This window comes from Lineus longissimus, chromosome 3, assembly GCF_910592395.1.
Source record: "Lineus longissimus chromosome 3, tnLinLong1.2, whole genome shotgun sequence".
NCBI lineage: Eukaryota > Metazoa > Nemertea > Pilidiophora > Heteronemertea > Lineidae > Lineus > Lineus longissimus.
Window position 1 is genome coordinate 21,341,093 of NC_088310.1, and position 16,267 is coordinate 21,357,359.

A 16,267-nucleotide genomic window follows, 5' to 3' on the forward strand; every position below is an offset into this window, starting at 1 on the left:
TGCAAAGGAAAATCAGAGTATGTTGAGCAAGTGGCAGGCATTATCTGAAGCAAGTTGTATGGAATTGTACCCTAAACAACACACGTACACAATTATAAAGATTGCGTGAGAGGAAACAGCAGACAGAGCATCTAAAACCGAAAATGTGACTATCTGTATCAATGTTAGTTACAATACTGCAAAAGGACTTCCAGCTCTAGAGAATTGTAATGAGAAAATTCTTTGAGAAGTTGGGACTCTTCCAATACTGGTAGTCAGTAAGTAAATGAAAAATAGGCTTCAACGTACCCCAAGAAGATTCCTTGGAATGTATCCTTCGCGGGCACCCTTTCTTGCCCACCACCACTCCCGCTCATCCTGGTCAACCTTACGCAAGACGACAAGTTTGTCATTAGTTTTGAATGTCATTTCATCCGGATTCTGCGCCTTATAATTATACAATGAATACACCTCGCCAGCATTTAGAATTCCAAGTTTTTCTTGGATACCTGAATAAAGAAAGTGTACATTATTAGCACCAATACACAGGTTAACCCTTTCACTAGGTTAGAAAGGGATGCACACAGGGTTAAAATGCATCCCAAATCAGCTTTGTTGAATGAATAGTTCACTCAGGACAGCACACGCGTGAAGCCATAGTGGGCGCAGAAGTCCTGTCGAAGTCCTTGAAGTTTTCCTTGTTCTTTTTCAGGTGCAATACAAAATTTAGACTCTCCCGACTATCGCTCCTGAATGGATCACTCATGTGTGCTTGATATAGTGACCTGATCTAATCACTTACTGTAAAGGTATTCTGAGCACCCATCATAACCATCCTCATCTTCTTCACACTTTTCTGCAGCTGTTTCATGGTCGCTGATTGTCGTGGCGAAGATGCACGCTCCGTGTTCGACGAGGAACTGAACCATGGCCAGGTTGTTACAGGATGCCGCACAGTGGAGTGGAGTCCTGCAAGCAAGGAGGAGAAAGATGATGTACCACCATTGATTTAAGGAATTGATCCCGAGGCGGAGGACCTTGGTTGAGTTACCAAGACACTCGAGGGTGGAGCTAAAATACAGTCCAAACCCTCGCCTATCGGCTCGGGTTTGGACTGTATTTTAGCTCCACCCTCGAGTGTCTTGGTAACTCAACCAAGGTCCTCCGCCTCGGGTTCAATTTCTATTCTAAAATACCTCGAACTTAAAAAGATAGGCCACGAAAATAACTTGAATATGTGCGAATTTGGCAAATTCCATCCATCGCCGGCCCGGAGCGCCGTTGTTTACATTATGTTACAGCAACGTTACAGAAAATGAGACATGTACATTTTGTACAGCGCGCATAGGAAGTCCGCATCGGCTCGCTCAAGTGATGCTAAAATCCCCGCAAATGGGCCATTTGGAGGTGTTTTTTTTCGGCAAATATGTGTAGTGCTCATTAAAAAACTTAGGGTGGTTGATGCTTCCTTGGCTGATTTGTGTTTGAAGCAGTGTTTTGAGCCTCAAACTTCTGAAGTGAGCTGAAATTCCGTACGGGGTGACGTGTGCATGGTTTCCACATTTTAGTGCAACCCGAGGGAACTTTGGTAGAGCATCTTGGTTGCGTGTCCAAAACACTACACTCTCAGAACGAGGCTTATGCATTTTTCATTTAAAAGTTGACTTTACGGTACCAAGGTATTTTAGAATACTCATTTCAAGATAATTTAACTGGCTGGGTGTTCAGTCCAATATTCAAATTGGTTGACTTCATAAAGTACTATTTACAAAGTAAAGCTGACTTGGGATTTTGTGTGCAGGGACAAGTTTAGCCTTTTTCTTCAAAAGGACAACATTAGGTCAAAAGTTCAAACTGACCATACTTATTCTCTCCTCATGACTTGACTCAGAGGGGCCATGATCCATTAAATTGGAGTTATTTGGCCTTATCATACAATACATTTTCAGTTCTCATAGTGTGATATACTAAAATACCAAGCAGGACAAAGCCTGCACACTCGATAATTCAATGTGCCACTTATAACAAACAGACATGGACAAATACCACCCTAAGACATATTTCTATTTTTAGAAATAGAATTTGCTTTTAGAATTTCGGTCATTGGGAACATATGACATAGGCTCTGCTCATATTTTTCCACCGAGAGCACTCTAAGGCCTACATTTCAGAGTTTCAATCAAGCACCATGACATGCAAGGCTCCGAGATAGCAATTAGAGCAGTTACGATTCTGTACTTAATGAATTTAGCCCCCCCCCCCTAACCAAAGCATTACACGATTCACTTACCATCCATCACTGTCCTGTGAGTTCACATCACAACCAAACTCAACCAAAAACTTAACAATCTCGAAATGTCCGGCACAGATGGCATTGTGGAGGGCTGTGATTCCTTCATCATTAGCAGTACTTGGATTGGAGACCTGAAAAAACATTTTCAGGTAAGGTAAGAACAATAATACACCATTTGAATTGTGCCTGTCTTTGGTATTGGCCGGATTGGACCAGTCATATGTGAGGTCAACTCACATTGGAGTTTATGGACCAACAACAGTTTCAAGTCGGCCAAAGCAAGTAAAAAGCTTGCCATGCGAGATAGATAACCAATGCTTGTACAAGCTCAATGAAGTGGGTCAAAAAGTGCAATGTGAGACACCTTTCCAACACTTTCATCCACTTGATTGCAATCAAGGTCCAAGAACACTAATATCCTCGACCTTTACCTGATACCCTGTGGCGTGTCATGACCACCATTAGTCACTTGATAACAGGTGTGAGTAGTCTCTAATTAATGATTGACTAATGATCAAATGAGAGATAAATCGATGTCTCGTGCATTCTATAGGTACTTATATATCGATTGCACAAGGCCAAGCATGCAGTAAATCCTTGTGTATTCATAAGTTGTGTGCCAAGGAATAGTCATAACATATCTGTGAGGCACCCATTTTCAGACCCGTTGAGAGTTATATAGCATGGTCGAAGCAAAAGGGCCTACTAGTTGGTGACATACAATACACAATAACTGTACTGAGTAGAGTTAGGGCCTCAGTTAATAAGTCTTTTGTAAGCCAGACAGGTTAGATTCTTTAGTTTTAGGACAAGAAATTTCAAGCATTTAAGTAATTAGCCAATAGATTTATATAAAGGAGTATAATATTTACCTCTTTGGCTGTTCTCATGACCAACTCTAGTTCTCCTTCAAGAGATGCATCCAAGAGAAGGGCCAAGGGATCAAAACTGACCCTTCTCTTCTGCAGCATAGCCTTGGACTTAGACCCCTTCTTTCGGAGAATCAACGGTGCCGACTTTGGTTTCCGTTTTTCTTCCTCTGAACCTGTAGATCCAGTTGAATTAGAATGTGTTCTCTGCATCTCATTTTGACGTCCCTCGTAAAAATATCCAGCGTCCCCTTTTGATGCATCCTCCTCATTTTCACCTACAGAAGACACGGACGGTTTGGCACTTTGAAATTGCAGTTTCGTAAAGAGGTCATCTCCCTCTCCCGAAGAATGCCTCCTCCTCAATGTTCTTGGGGTAATGCCCTTGGAACTGAACTTATCTGCATTGATAGTACCGTATTGATGAAACCCAGGCACTTGGAAGCTGCCATTGTCAGAATCCGGTGGGGATTGTTCACCCGTTTTTTGACTAGATTCCTGTGGCGACACATCATTCGGGTAAACATTTTCCGTCTTTCCCATTGGCTGAACTGTTTGATTACTGTCTTGTTTAGCACCCTGGTTAGCCTCACCTTGTTGCGGCTGATTTGGGAATCCCTGGTACATTTGACTCAGTTTATTGTACTGGGACAAAGCAGTTGAACCAAGTTTCCGCATGTACGTATTAGCAATAACACCTCGTGGGGCAAACCTTGGTTTAGTAGCAGCAGAGGAATCAGACGAGCTTGGACTCGGCATACTTCCCGAGCTTGAGTTCGCACTACTAACGGATATATTTGGTCCTTCATAACTAGTGTTTTGATCAAGTCTCCCACTCGGATATTCTGCCCGTTCAGAATCATTTTTATTTTGAATGTTCGGCACCATTTTTCCATTGCTTGTGTTCTCTGCACCAGAGGACGTAGGGTTATACACCAATGAACCTGAATTCGAATCACCACTACTATTTGGACTTGGAGCAAATCCTTCATTGTTTGTAACTCGAACAACTAAACCAGAATTTGAGCCAGTGTTACGACTGACAGCAACCGTTGGTCCATATCCACCAGTTGTTGGCACATTCCTTGTGTTAGTAACTGGGGGTGATTGTGGATTTTGGCTTGGAGAAGACTGAGAGCTTGAAGGACTGTCTGCCCAGGAAGGCTGCGGAGGCTGAACAGACCGACTTATTGCAGTCTGGTAGTAACCGGGAGAAACATCTGGACTGCTGTGTGGGGCAGTGCTGCTGCTGGAACCTCCTGGGCTGGTGGATGAATCCTGTGACATTGTGTACTTGGTGCTCAAGCGCGGTGGAGTGATTGGTGCGTTTGTTGGAGCACCCTTACCAGCTTCCGAATAGAGTGGTTTCGACAGAGCACCGGCTTGGCCTTGGGCAGTGAAGCTAGACTGTGGCTGGGACACCTGCACATTCCTCTTATCTGCAGGACCTTGAGTTGGGTTGAAGGACACGCTACTGTACGTAGAAGAAAATGGCCTCGGTGTAAAATGTGTGATACCACTAGAACCGCCTTTAAATGTAGATGTCGGCACCCGCTTTTCTATTCCACTGTTCAGATGATCCTGAGTAACATTGTACACCTTTGAAGTGAGGAACTGTGATGGCTGGGACTTCACAGGCTCCTTAGCAAGATACACACCACTTTTATTCTCTACACTTTTCTGTTCCGGTTTATTGTTCTCCTGTTTTAACATATTGTTATTCGCCTCCAACTTCTTCTCGTAGTTGTAAATATTGCTATTGATATCCTGTTGGGGTTGTTTCTGTCCCTCGAGATGAACTGGGAACTTGGTGTTATAAGGCAGAGTCTGATATCGAGGTTGCTGTTTGCTGGGACCAAGACCGGATTTCAAATCCTCTTCATACAAGTCATCCTTTGATGAATCTTTCTGCTCTGTCCGAACATACGGTTCCACTGCAGCAATATTTGCACTCTGTGGTCGACCACTCGGGGGAAATCCTTTGTGTTGCTGTTGTTGTTGCTGCTGTTGCCGTTTCTTATGGAGTCGCTCTTGCAGCTCTTCGATGCGCGTGTCCATCATGGTGATCTCTTCATGACGTTTTGACAGCACCTCACGGTGGGCGTTCAGCTTGGTACTTTGCTGCTCATTCAATTTGTTGCGAATCTAGAAATAGTGTTCACAGTTAGGTATGAAAATAGTATATCTTTGTTCCACACATGTAATTATCTGAATGATGACATCATTGGTGGTGTAACAACTTATTTTCAAACTGCATGCACTCATTACTACCTGTGTTACGTAACTAGGTATCATTTCATCAATAGTGCCAACATGAAAGTACCACCTGACAACGAATTGCACTCTCTGATTTTGACACTCACTAGCATGACGTAACTATATATGACGGGAAGCCTTTTGTTCAACAGCTCTGCTGTAACAGAGCAACTAATGATGTTGAGTCATCCAGAGGGGGCAGTCTCAACGCATTTCTCAAATGTCCCATGGTACAAACGGTACAATAACATCACATACATCAGACCACTTCTATTATCATAGTAACAAATAACACATACCATAAGTTCTTTCTTCAGTTTCTCCAGTTCAGCATCACCGGATGACTTATGCTTCCCGTCACCAGCATGGTTGTTTCCTCTTTTCACCTCGTCAAGTTGTTTGGTCAGCTCCTCCACCTTTGCCACAGCAATCGATAACTCTTTCTCTTTCTCGTTGAATAACACCTTGATAGACTCCAGTTCAGAATCTGAAAATGGATGGAAAAAGGACATCTCAAAAGTTGTCGACCTGGAGGTAAATTATTTGGACAGTGCATGAAACCTCAGAAATGATGTTGCAGTATTTCAAATTTGCTTTTATACTCCATGAATATCAACATTTCACTGTATGTTTTCTAAATATAGCAACAAACCAGGAGCTGAGGAATTTTGGAATTCAAGTCCCAAAAACATTTCTCATGATAGTCCATGACATTTGTCTCTATCTATCCAAGCAAGTCATCACAGTGAGTAGCTGTAGGTATCCATGGCATGAAAACAATGTTATGAATGTCAATTTTAAGTGTACATTTCAACATTCATGTCATAGCTAGCTGGTTATTGTTTGAAAATCATCACCCAACTGTTCTCATCACATTGCTCTATTACATGATACATCAAACTAATTATTGTACACATCATTAATGATTCAACAATTACATGTAGACTCATTAGCAAATAAGTGGAGCTCGGCGAACAATTGGGATAAAAGAAAACACACAGCGAAATCAATCAGAAGAATACCCCGTAGACAGAAAGTGGTTGCTTTTCCCTTCTAAAGGATTAGACTTGAGAGATTGAATAAACTTGATGTAGTATCCTGAGAAGTAGGCACTGTGGCCTAGTCGTAGAAAAAAGAGAGGTTCTACTCTACATAATAACTTACTGAGGTTCCCATTGGACATCCTCTGCTGGTCCACCTGACCCCTCAAAGCCCTCAGTTTCTTCAGCTTCAACTCCTGTGACTCCACCTTTTCACGTAACTTGCGTAACCGTTCATTCTCACTGGCGATCTGTTGGTGCCTCATCTCTTGCTGTTTGAGGTACTTGAGGCGCTGTTCCTTGGCCACCAGCATCTGTTGTTGGTTCTCGATCTGCTGCTGTTGCCTGGTGGCCATCTCCTGCAGTTCCGTCAGTGTGAGGTCTACTCCACCGGGCATCTGAAACACACAGACAGAGAGAAAATTGAGTATTTTTACATGCTTTAAGTACTTATACATTGACCCATATTTGTATTTCGAATGCTGCAATTCTGAAAAGTAATAAAAAGAATTTACCTTTAGTCAAAACAAAACTAAGCCTACCTAATTCAGAAGTCAAAGAACACCAGTTGATCCACTTTACAGGCATCGGCAGGTGTGAAGAAGTCAACAGGTCCTACTGTGGTCAAGACCGAGCCATTGACCACTACGTGTGACTTCATAAAGCAGTACACAGCAGGTGCCTGGGCTACCAGTTGTGGCATGGTCAAAAGGGCCTAGGATTTGCCAACGTCACGAAATCTTTGCCGCCATTCAGAGAATATTGCCACCCCGCTGATATCCACCTCAAATGACCTGCTATTGTACAGAAAAATTGACCACAAACTTATCTTTTATCAACGTAAATCAATACTTTGCATAAGTTGATGTCATTCTAACTAATTTTAACATGTCTACAAAAGAACAAGTAAATACTATTACTAGTATTAAACATATCTTCAACATACCAAAGCACTTTTCGAGAAAAGGAATTTTTTTTATATTTCAAAGGAATAGAAAAGTGTTTAATTTGCATAAGATTAATACAGTTATGGCATGCTATTGATAGCTGGTCAGAAAAACGTTCACTGAATTTTATTTTACATTTTTTATTATGCAAAATGCCATAAGAAATATGATTGAATTTGAGATATTAAATTTGTTCAACATAACAGGAGGGCTTATTTTATTTGTGGTTGAAAATGAAATCCCACTAGGAATTCCGATTAAATATACAGGTGTCGTAATATTGAGAGAAAAAACAATTATTTCACACGCCGATTTGTTTAACATTGCATACTCTCAACGATCTGAAACAAAACAAAGCTGTTTTTTATTTTGCAAGAGATCCTCAGGAAAAATCGGAAAGCTCATGACCAATGATACAGTCGGTCTGTCAAAAAACCAAACTAACTCACGCAATGAAAACTCCCAAAACGATATTCCTCCCTCATTCACAACAATACACCAACTTGAATATTCTTACCTCTAGCCCATCCGGCAATATACCAACATCAACGACCATTGTCATATGTCCAAATGAAATTCAAAACTATGGTAATGTGACTTTAATATGCCAAGAACAGGATATCCTGTCGGAATATCTCACGCTGGGAAAGCCAATTGGCGTCTCTGAGCCATGTCCACTCACAAGGTAAACAAAATATTTCGATTTCAACCAAAGTTCATACGAAGACCTCTTCTAACATTGACCATTCTGTGAACTGAGGGAAACTCAACACAAATATGGAACTCAATCGAAGTTATTTATCAAGCTCAACCAATGAGAAGACAGCAAACATTTCGATAGAAATAATTTACTATCAGGAACTTCATTCATTTGGTGTTTCGGTTACAGCGACCTATTGTGATGGATTTTCAGACAATAACACGGGCCGACAGGAATAACTCATCCTCTTCAAATTACCATTTCTCTGTAGGTTATTTCTGAACATACTTCAGTCTGAATAGAATTGAAATTTCTTTTGTATAGTTGATTCATGGGTTAATTACATTTCATCAACATCAGTAAAATCAATTGAAATTGAATTGCATGGAAATTAAATTGTGGTTGAATTTTTCTAATCAAAATGTTACAGCACACAATCTATACATACAATGCCATCTATGACAACAACTCAATTGTATTTGTATCTAAAGGAATCAAAATTTCAGGCCAGAAAGTCATCTTCTAAATCAAGAGGCAAACAGTTCACCACCAAAATATCACTAGAATTACCAAAATGCACAGAACGAGCCAACTGCCAATAAATGAAATAGGGCCTAGCAAAGACTGGCTGCCTGCATTGCCTCCAAATATACTGGCTAAAAAGACCAGTGGGAAATCTAGTTATGCACTATGTGGTTAATTCTCGATATAAAAGGCTCAAGGAATCAAGCGAAAAACCAACTGGAGCAAGGCAGTAGTTAAAGCTCTATAATGCGGACCTAGGATTTATACAATGGGATGAGTGGGTGGACTAGGAGGCCCCTTGTTCAACTATTACTGTACAAGGTATACATCAAGAGGTAAAATGTGCTCATCAGAGATATCAAGCTAGGTATGATATGCAGACATACATGTAGGATGTACATAGAACATGACAATTTCAAACACAAATCCCAGTATGGAGATGATGGCAAAGGCCTATACCACGCTATACACAGGTACGAAAAGCAGCCATATTCAAAGCGGTATCAATCCGTTGGTACGTACATGGACTTGGGGTTCCACTCTCGCTATACTCATCATATTCCCTTAATAAACGGACAACACATAAGATACAGCTTACTATCCGTGAGATTCCTTTGTCAAGTCATGTCCAACATTATCAACGGCTCTTTATAAAGCACTCCCCTTGCAAAATATGAAACACGCTCACGTCACACGCAGAATATTACGCATTTGTGACTCAAATATTGATTTTTGTAGGAATAAAGCCAGGTGATGCATGTTGGGAAGCCCAGCGTTGATAAATGTACAGCATGCCAGGTAAAATAGCGCTGCGTGTCAACAAACTCTTCCATCATGTAATCACACCCGGGCGGACCATAAATGCTTGGTTGGGCGGTACCTCGTTTCGGACAATGAAAGATTGAGTTTGAGTCTCATCGTACTGTTGAAAATATTTGCAATCTGTATGCCTGACCTTTATAGTTTTCTTTACACTTTGTCGTTGAACAAGGCAGCAGATGGAAAGTTCTTGAATTCAGGCTCATGGATCAGAGTGACAGTTATCAGGACTCCAAGGAGTTTGACTATTTTGTGACAACTTGTATGTACATGTGTATGTAAGTAGTACAATAGATCGAGTTGAGACTTATGTGGCCCATCAGAACACATTTTCTTGATTATTTTCAGCCAAGACTATACATTTTTCATTTTTGCATATTCTCATGGTCAGAAAATGAGGCTTTAACCGGCAAAGGGATGACATTCTGATGATTATTGGATATGACAATTTCTGACCACTGTGTGGCAGAACGTGCTTTGGGGTAGTTATTGATATAATATTTAGCATCGCTCTCTGTGGGGTTCAACCGACAACTGTGAACAGCCATTGTCATTACACACCACCTTTTCAGGCATCTGGTAACCAAGGGCAATGAGGGTCATTAGAATAAGTACCGGAACCCAGGAAAAACCATGGTGATGATCCCACAACCATAGGAACATCAGAGACACAAAGAAACAAGTCAAACCACACACAAACAGAACTACTTTTGATATTCAACAAACAACGGATGGAAGTTTGGAGTCTGACAATAATGAGGAAGTGAAACTGAATGATTGACTTATGTTTGATCCCACAATCAAAGCAGCATATGGAGAGCACTGCTAATGAATTAATCAATAGACATGAATAAAATATGCTGACACCTCATCCATTTATTGTTTCACAAATAAAGAAACAAGATATGCAAATGATTGTGGACATCATTATTCATCAGCCAGTCAAACAAAGAGTTCTAGGAAACAGATGCTCCCTGCCATGTGCTCGGGATTACAATCGTAAGAGGAGGAAAAAATCGACAGTCTGTTTGGTTATGACAGCAGCACAAGTTTGTCAAAATGCTAGTGACACAACCAGTATGTACTTTGTATCAATGATTTGTTGAAGCCATTGGATGAAACTATACATGCTTCCCGAAATTGGTGGCTACATTGGAACTAACTTTTTCCCCTTGTCCGTCATCAAAGGCATTTAAGTGTGTTGGTCAACCATGACTATCTCCTTTGTCCCTCCACCATAAGGCCCAGTTTCCCCTTATGACATCACTATTTCGGACACTCAGCGCCCCATTTCTGGAAAGGTGTATACTTCTGAAGTGGACAGGGAGAAACTGAGCTTACCTGGAGCAAGGAAGATGGTAGAAGATGCTAATCAAATATGTGATCTTCAATCGAAGGTAAACTGCTTCACAAAAGAAATCAGAAGGTCTCAAGTGGTCTCGACTATAGAAGTTATTACACTGACCATTTACCCCAAATGTGTAACAAGGAAATGATTGATTTCACACGGAAGGTTATAGTTTTATATCTAGCACAAATATGTGCCAAGACAGTTTATCAATGAATTTCATGGGAAATGCCCAATGTCCACAAATCACATGTCCGCATGACCTGGTACAATGTATATAAAGTGGTCAAGCCTGTTCTATTTTAGTCCTAGTGCTGTTGATGTCATAGGGGGATACCCCAAAACCTTGCAGGGAACTTACGTTTTCCAGGCCTTGGTCAAATTCTTTCGAATATTGACATTCTGTGAATCACACCTAGACCCCATTGATTTGAAGAGTGAACATGACCATTAGTGGCCTATCATGTGGATGGGACTGGGAAAATACAAGAACAAGGAGCATAGTTCATGCAACCATCACATTTTACCAGGTCTTGATAGGCCTCAAGCTGGACCGCCAGAGGTCTGAAACCACTTTACCGGATTATGATATTGCATATACAACTTCTGTGGTCCAATCATTGATACTTTGGTAAAGACAGGCTATAGGTTGTGAAAAATAATTCCTAGACTAATCAATTTTGATTTGTTGGGCACCTGTTCCAAACATCGAATATTTTTGTATAAAATACATGATAAATGAGATGTTACAGGCATTCATAGAGAGGTATTGCCTATAACGCCTGACCGATGAAGATTCAGATCTCAACCAAGCCATGTCTTCTGCCAAAGAAAGTTCCACCTGAAATTGGTGGCACCAGTTGGTGATACCTGCAATAGACTATAATCTACACAAATAATAAATTCGCTTGTATAACTCCATGAATTTCTCTCACTCACTGTCACAATGCCCATTCACTCCATCAAATTAACACGATGACTTATTGATCTTACTGCTAAGTTACAAATACAGACCACTCTGAGCCACACTAGGCTAATAGTGCCCACCAGCAAGACTACCTGACTCTCCTCGATTGCATTTGTCATAAATTAAATATTTCCTCAATGGTTTGACGGCATGGAGCTAATGGACCATGTGATTGTGATAGGTCAAGTTTAGCTCGTTTTAACTCCATTTCTACTCTATACAACATTATTGTTGCTGTGGCTGGCTTCGCTCAAAGGATATAAGAATGCTCCTGGACTAAACTCTACCGAGTTAATAACAGAAACTCCCTATTGAACTCAAAAAGGAACTACATGAATCTAACCACTGGCAGCTACCGATCTTGTCATTTGTCAGGGAACAGTCATCTCAAAATGTCAAAAGACGCTTGTGACCTAGAGAAATGTCGGCACAAAAAAGCTATGGTGGTGGCAATAAAGTAGGGGCAGGACACCAATTCCCGCAAGATGTACAACAAGAGTAATGAGATCAAAATACAGCTTAACCCACAATGAAGCCTATCATACAAATTTGTATACAATTTCTCGTTTTAGTTTGATACTCACATGTATGTAGATATCATCATCATCAATTCCTTTTTCATTTAATCCCATGTTCATGACAAACCTCTCTGCTCGAGTCTAGGGCCTTTTCTCAATGTGGTGAAAGACGCGGAACACCTCACCACGCAAACTATGCCAAAACATATCATTTTATCTCATTGTATATCATTGACAAGAGAGAGGAATGCCTCTTACATACTGAAATAAATGCCAACCTTTGATTCGAACTGGGCCAAGCCAGGTAAGTACAACTTCAATATATACTTAACAGATTTGGCTGACGGTCTATTATCAGATTACATTATACTCTCATATTATGAATGAGACTTGCTCCATTCTTGATAAAATGAGTACTTGGTAAAAGTGTCAAGTTCGAGATACGGATGACAATTAAGTCCAACATAAGGATGTCAATTAGTAAGTAATGATATATGAGGAGTTCTCATTTAGGTCTAAAGTGGACCATCAACCAATCGGGACCAGAAACACAGGCAGTAGTTTCACTCCCTCAAAGATGGTGCCCAATAGCAAATGTAGTGGACACACCAGAAAGTAAGACTTGCACTACCAATAGGGGTCAGTAACAACGACAGTAGCTGCCATCACTAGACAGGGGTTTGGGGCCAAACAAAAAACTTCAAACACCTCAGGAGTGAACAGCACTATCCTTATAGTCAGCATACTGGCTTATAGTTACTTACCACCTAATATACCATAACATTAGTGATAATCAGATGCGTTATTCTCAACTGCAAATTCCAAGAGAATATATCACATGAGTTTCAAACTTGCTTTCCAGTGGTGTGGAAAACAATCATCATCCTTCCCGGCAATTCATCCAACGCCACATTGCTAATATATCACAAAAAAGTGACAACCCAAGCAATTAGATGATATTTTTGTGAACAATTTGTAGGCAAATCATCAAGAATTATTAATGGAACCCATTATGCAGCTATATACTGTAATTTAGACCCATTAATCTAATGTTGCAAGAAGTATTAATAAAACAATAAACAACATGCAGACCGTTATACAAAAGCAAGTGTTGATAGGAGGCGGCTACTTTTTAAAATTCAAATCCCACCATGGACATAAAGGAACTGAAACTATGGAAGCTCCATAGATCATTGCCCAAAAGCAATGCTCCTGCCAAGTCATGAAGACCAACAAATGCATGAAAAAGTAAAGAACAACCTTACCACTTTAAAGATGTTTCACCAAACAAAGTTAGGTTAGTGGCCTACTCTCTCTCTTTCCATGAAACAAGATGGAAGTATAGCTATCTGGAATGCCGGCATGGCACGAGAATTCTAACAACTGCAACTGATGTGAGCTAGGACACAGCAAAAGATGAGTGATGAGTCGAACTGTTCTTCTGATAAGGAAAATAAGAAATTCCCTAGATAGATGAGCAAGAAAGAATGAGTTGTCAACACTTCAAAGCAAAAGAAAAAGTCAGTTTGGTACAATGACCAAATGACGTTTAGGAGTAACCTGGACTCTAGAGACTAGAAAAAGAGTTGCTTTGCGATTATTTATGGTGATGCAAGAAGATGATGTTACAAGGCATCCACGCACAGCAATTTCACACCTCAGTTGAGCAGGAGGCAAAATTGGTCATGCAATCAGTGAAGAACAATGTTGATGAGAATGATGAGGATAACAGACAGACAAGAGCTAATGTGACCATTACTTTCTCACGATAAAGATAAAAGGAGGATATAGCTCTCCTACATTTGTACAGTAGTCATTCAAAAGATGCAACCATGCAACCATCAAGCTGCATCAACGATACAAAGTATAAGCAGATATTATTACAATCAACACAGCATTATAAATTTCATTGTACTTACCCGAGCGCACCTCTTTTTACCATTACTTCTCCTGTGCATGAACATTGTATCTAATCACATTGAGAGAAAGTGGCAAGAATGCGCAATTTCAACAACGTGATATCAGTATGCCTCTGCTTTATCAAAATGAGAAACAACCCTGACCTCAACCGTTAAATTAATCACCTTGTATGCCAACAATAAATTCTGCATCAGAACAGTATATAGCGATATTAAATTGCTGGCCTACATCAAGTTGGTTGGCTGATTGGATGAATCCAAATTTTTGATCATTCTCTCATCTTTTTTATGTAACATCGCAAAAGATTTCGGCTCTCCTGTCTGCACTGGACATGCAGTGAGAAGCCCTCTCACTTGCTACTAGGTCCAGGAAGCATGAAAGTCGGACCAGTGCAAACAGGAAGGCTCAAAGAGCCTGCTTGAGGGAAGTGGTGAATTCCATATTCTACTCTTAATACAGAACTATGACATCCTAGATACTGGTATGGATTTCAAGGTTTAAGAGTCAGGGGACAATGCATGATAATATCAACTGCTACGCAAAAGGATGGCCACTGAAATGTCATATTACCAAGAATAGTTCCAAGTACAATACAATGCAGTAAAGAAAGCGAGGTAAACTCAGATGATCTTAAGGGTCAACACAACGAGATCACGACGACCTGGCATGAAATTTTATCGGACAATAATATTGTGACCGCCAGTCATCCAGGGGCACAACAAAACAGGTCAACACCAACATGAAAGTCACGGTATGAACTCTCCTTTGAGTTGAGAGTTTCCTGTTATCCGTGTTCCGAGTATTGAGATTCCCAAACACTCATGAAATACAATTCATTGACACAACCATATTGCCTTGGCAGTGAACAAGGCACTTTGACTTTCCCTTTCATTCTTTGTCTGATCTTATCTTTGGCTCAAAAGTGGTGCTTGAACTTTACAAACCGAAGGGGATGATCCCTAGAGTGAATGGCAATCTTTCTGTAGCTGAACTGGAAATGTTTTCCAACTTATAAATGTTGCTTCAAGAATTGACTCATTTTCAAATGGCAGGTTCCTAACTTATTCAAGGCAGAAGTGGTATAAACCTTCGACAAAATTTACTTTGGATCTTTTCTGGCTTTAACACTGCAATGCAAGTCAAACTCAAAAAGAAATATCCACTTCAAAACCCCAAAATTAACATTCAAGGTCAAAATGTAGTCAACAGGAATAGCTTCTGAAAAAGACGTTGAGTCCTAGTGCATGTATAGCTTGGTCCAGAGACTTGACAACAGCCAAATTAAGTGGGCAGCCCCAAGGATCAACAGATTGGTCGATTAAACATTGCTGGACCCCTCCGGCAGTATCCGGCTTCTAAGACAAAGGTGTACAAAGCTGTGGCGGTCAAGGGTCTCGGATGAGCTGAATACCAAACACACTCGGGTCCATCAATCAAATATTTCAGAGATGACAACTCCATCAGAATCAGATGCCAGAGGGATGAGACCGACTGTCCTGTTGAGAATGAAATGTCAAGTGGATGGATCGATTATAACACCTGGGGAAGGGTCCCACATATTTTACCCTTGCTATGAAATATGTGACATTGTTTACCGTGAGATTCCAGCCATTCTGTGTAGGGGTGAAATTGTGTGCCTCGATTGACAAAATGTGCTTGATAGCCATGTTGGTACAAAATTAGAGGGAAATATCTGGGCACCAAATATTTCGATCTTAACTATTCAAGAGATTCTAAGCCTAAATCATAAATGGGTGTATCACTGATACTGATGAAGTGTGAATGCTCTGTTAAAGGGTCAATAGTATATGATATCAGCTCCCTGAAGACACTTGTCTTGTAGTGTGGGAAAGCCACTCAAAATTGCCCTGGCCTTAGTCCTTCATGGACAGGTATGATATCATCACATCCTTGAAGTATCTTCGAGAAAAAATTTAGACTACCCATTCAATCACAATACTTGACCACAAAATTTAGCATTTGAAGAAATGGGTTTTTGGTGGCACAGACTTAAATATGAACTCAAATATTCACTCTAGAATATCTTTGCAAGCCTGGGTGCAATTACTGGTACTTAAAATATTAG

The 16,267-nt window shown here is 40.5% G+C and overlaps 1 protein-coding gene across 11 annotated transcripts in view; it reads right to left on the reverse strand.

Annotated features, from left to right (window-relative positions):
• Window positions 1–16,267, reverse strand: part of LOC135484214 (apoptosis-stimulating of p53 protein 1-like) — a 33,690-nt gene that overhangs the window by 3,065 nt on the left and 14,358 nt on the right. For 6 of the 11 annotated variants that reach the window (XM_064765458.1, XM_064765456.1, XM_064765467.1 and 3 more), the window contains 6 exons: window positions 6,562–6,835; window positions 5,697–5,884; window positions 3,145–5,286; window positions 2,270–2,403; window positions 782–948; window positions 289–488 (listed from right to left, as the gene is read on the reverse strand). In XM_064765458.1, the coding sequence (XP_064621528.1) occupies window positions 289–488; window positions 782–948; window positions 2,270–2,403; window positions 3,145–5,286; window positions 5,697–5,884; window positions 6,562–6,835 (3,105 nt within the window). Of the gene's footprint in view, window positions 1–288; window positions 489–781; window positions 949–2,269; window positions 2,404–3,144; window positions 5,287–5,696; window positions 5,885–6,561; window positions 6,836–6,979; window positions 7,106–7,901; window positions 7,940–9,131; window positions 9,333–12,327; window positions 12,401–14,180; window positions 14,225–16,267 lie in introns of those variants that run through there. The other 5 variants (XM_064765462.1, XM_064765461.1, XM_064765463.1 and 2 more) reach the window with 5 other exon arrangements.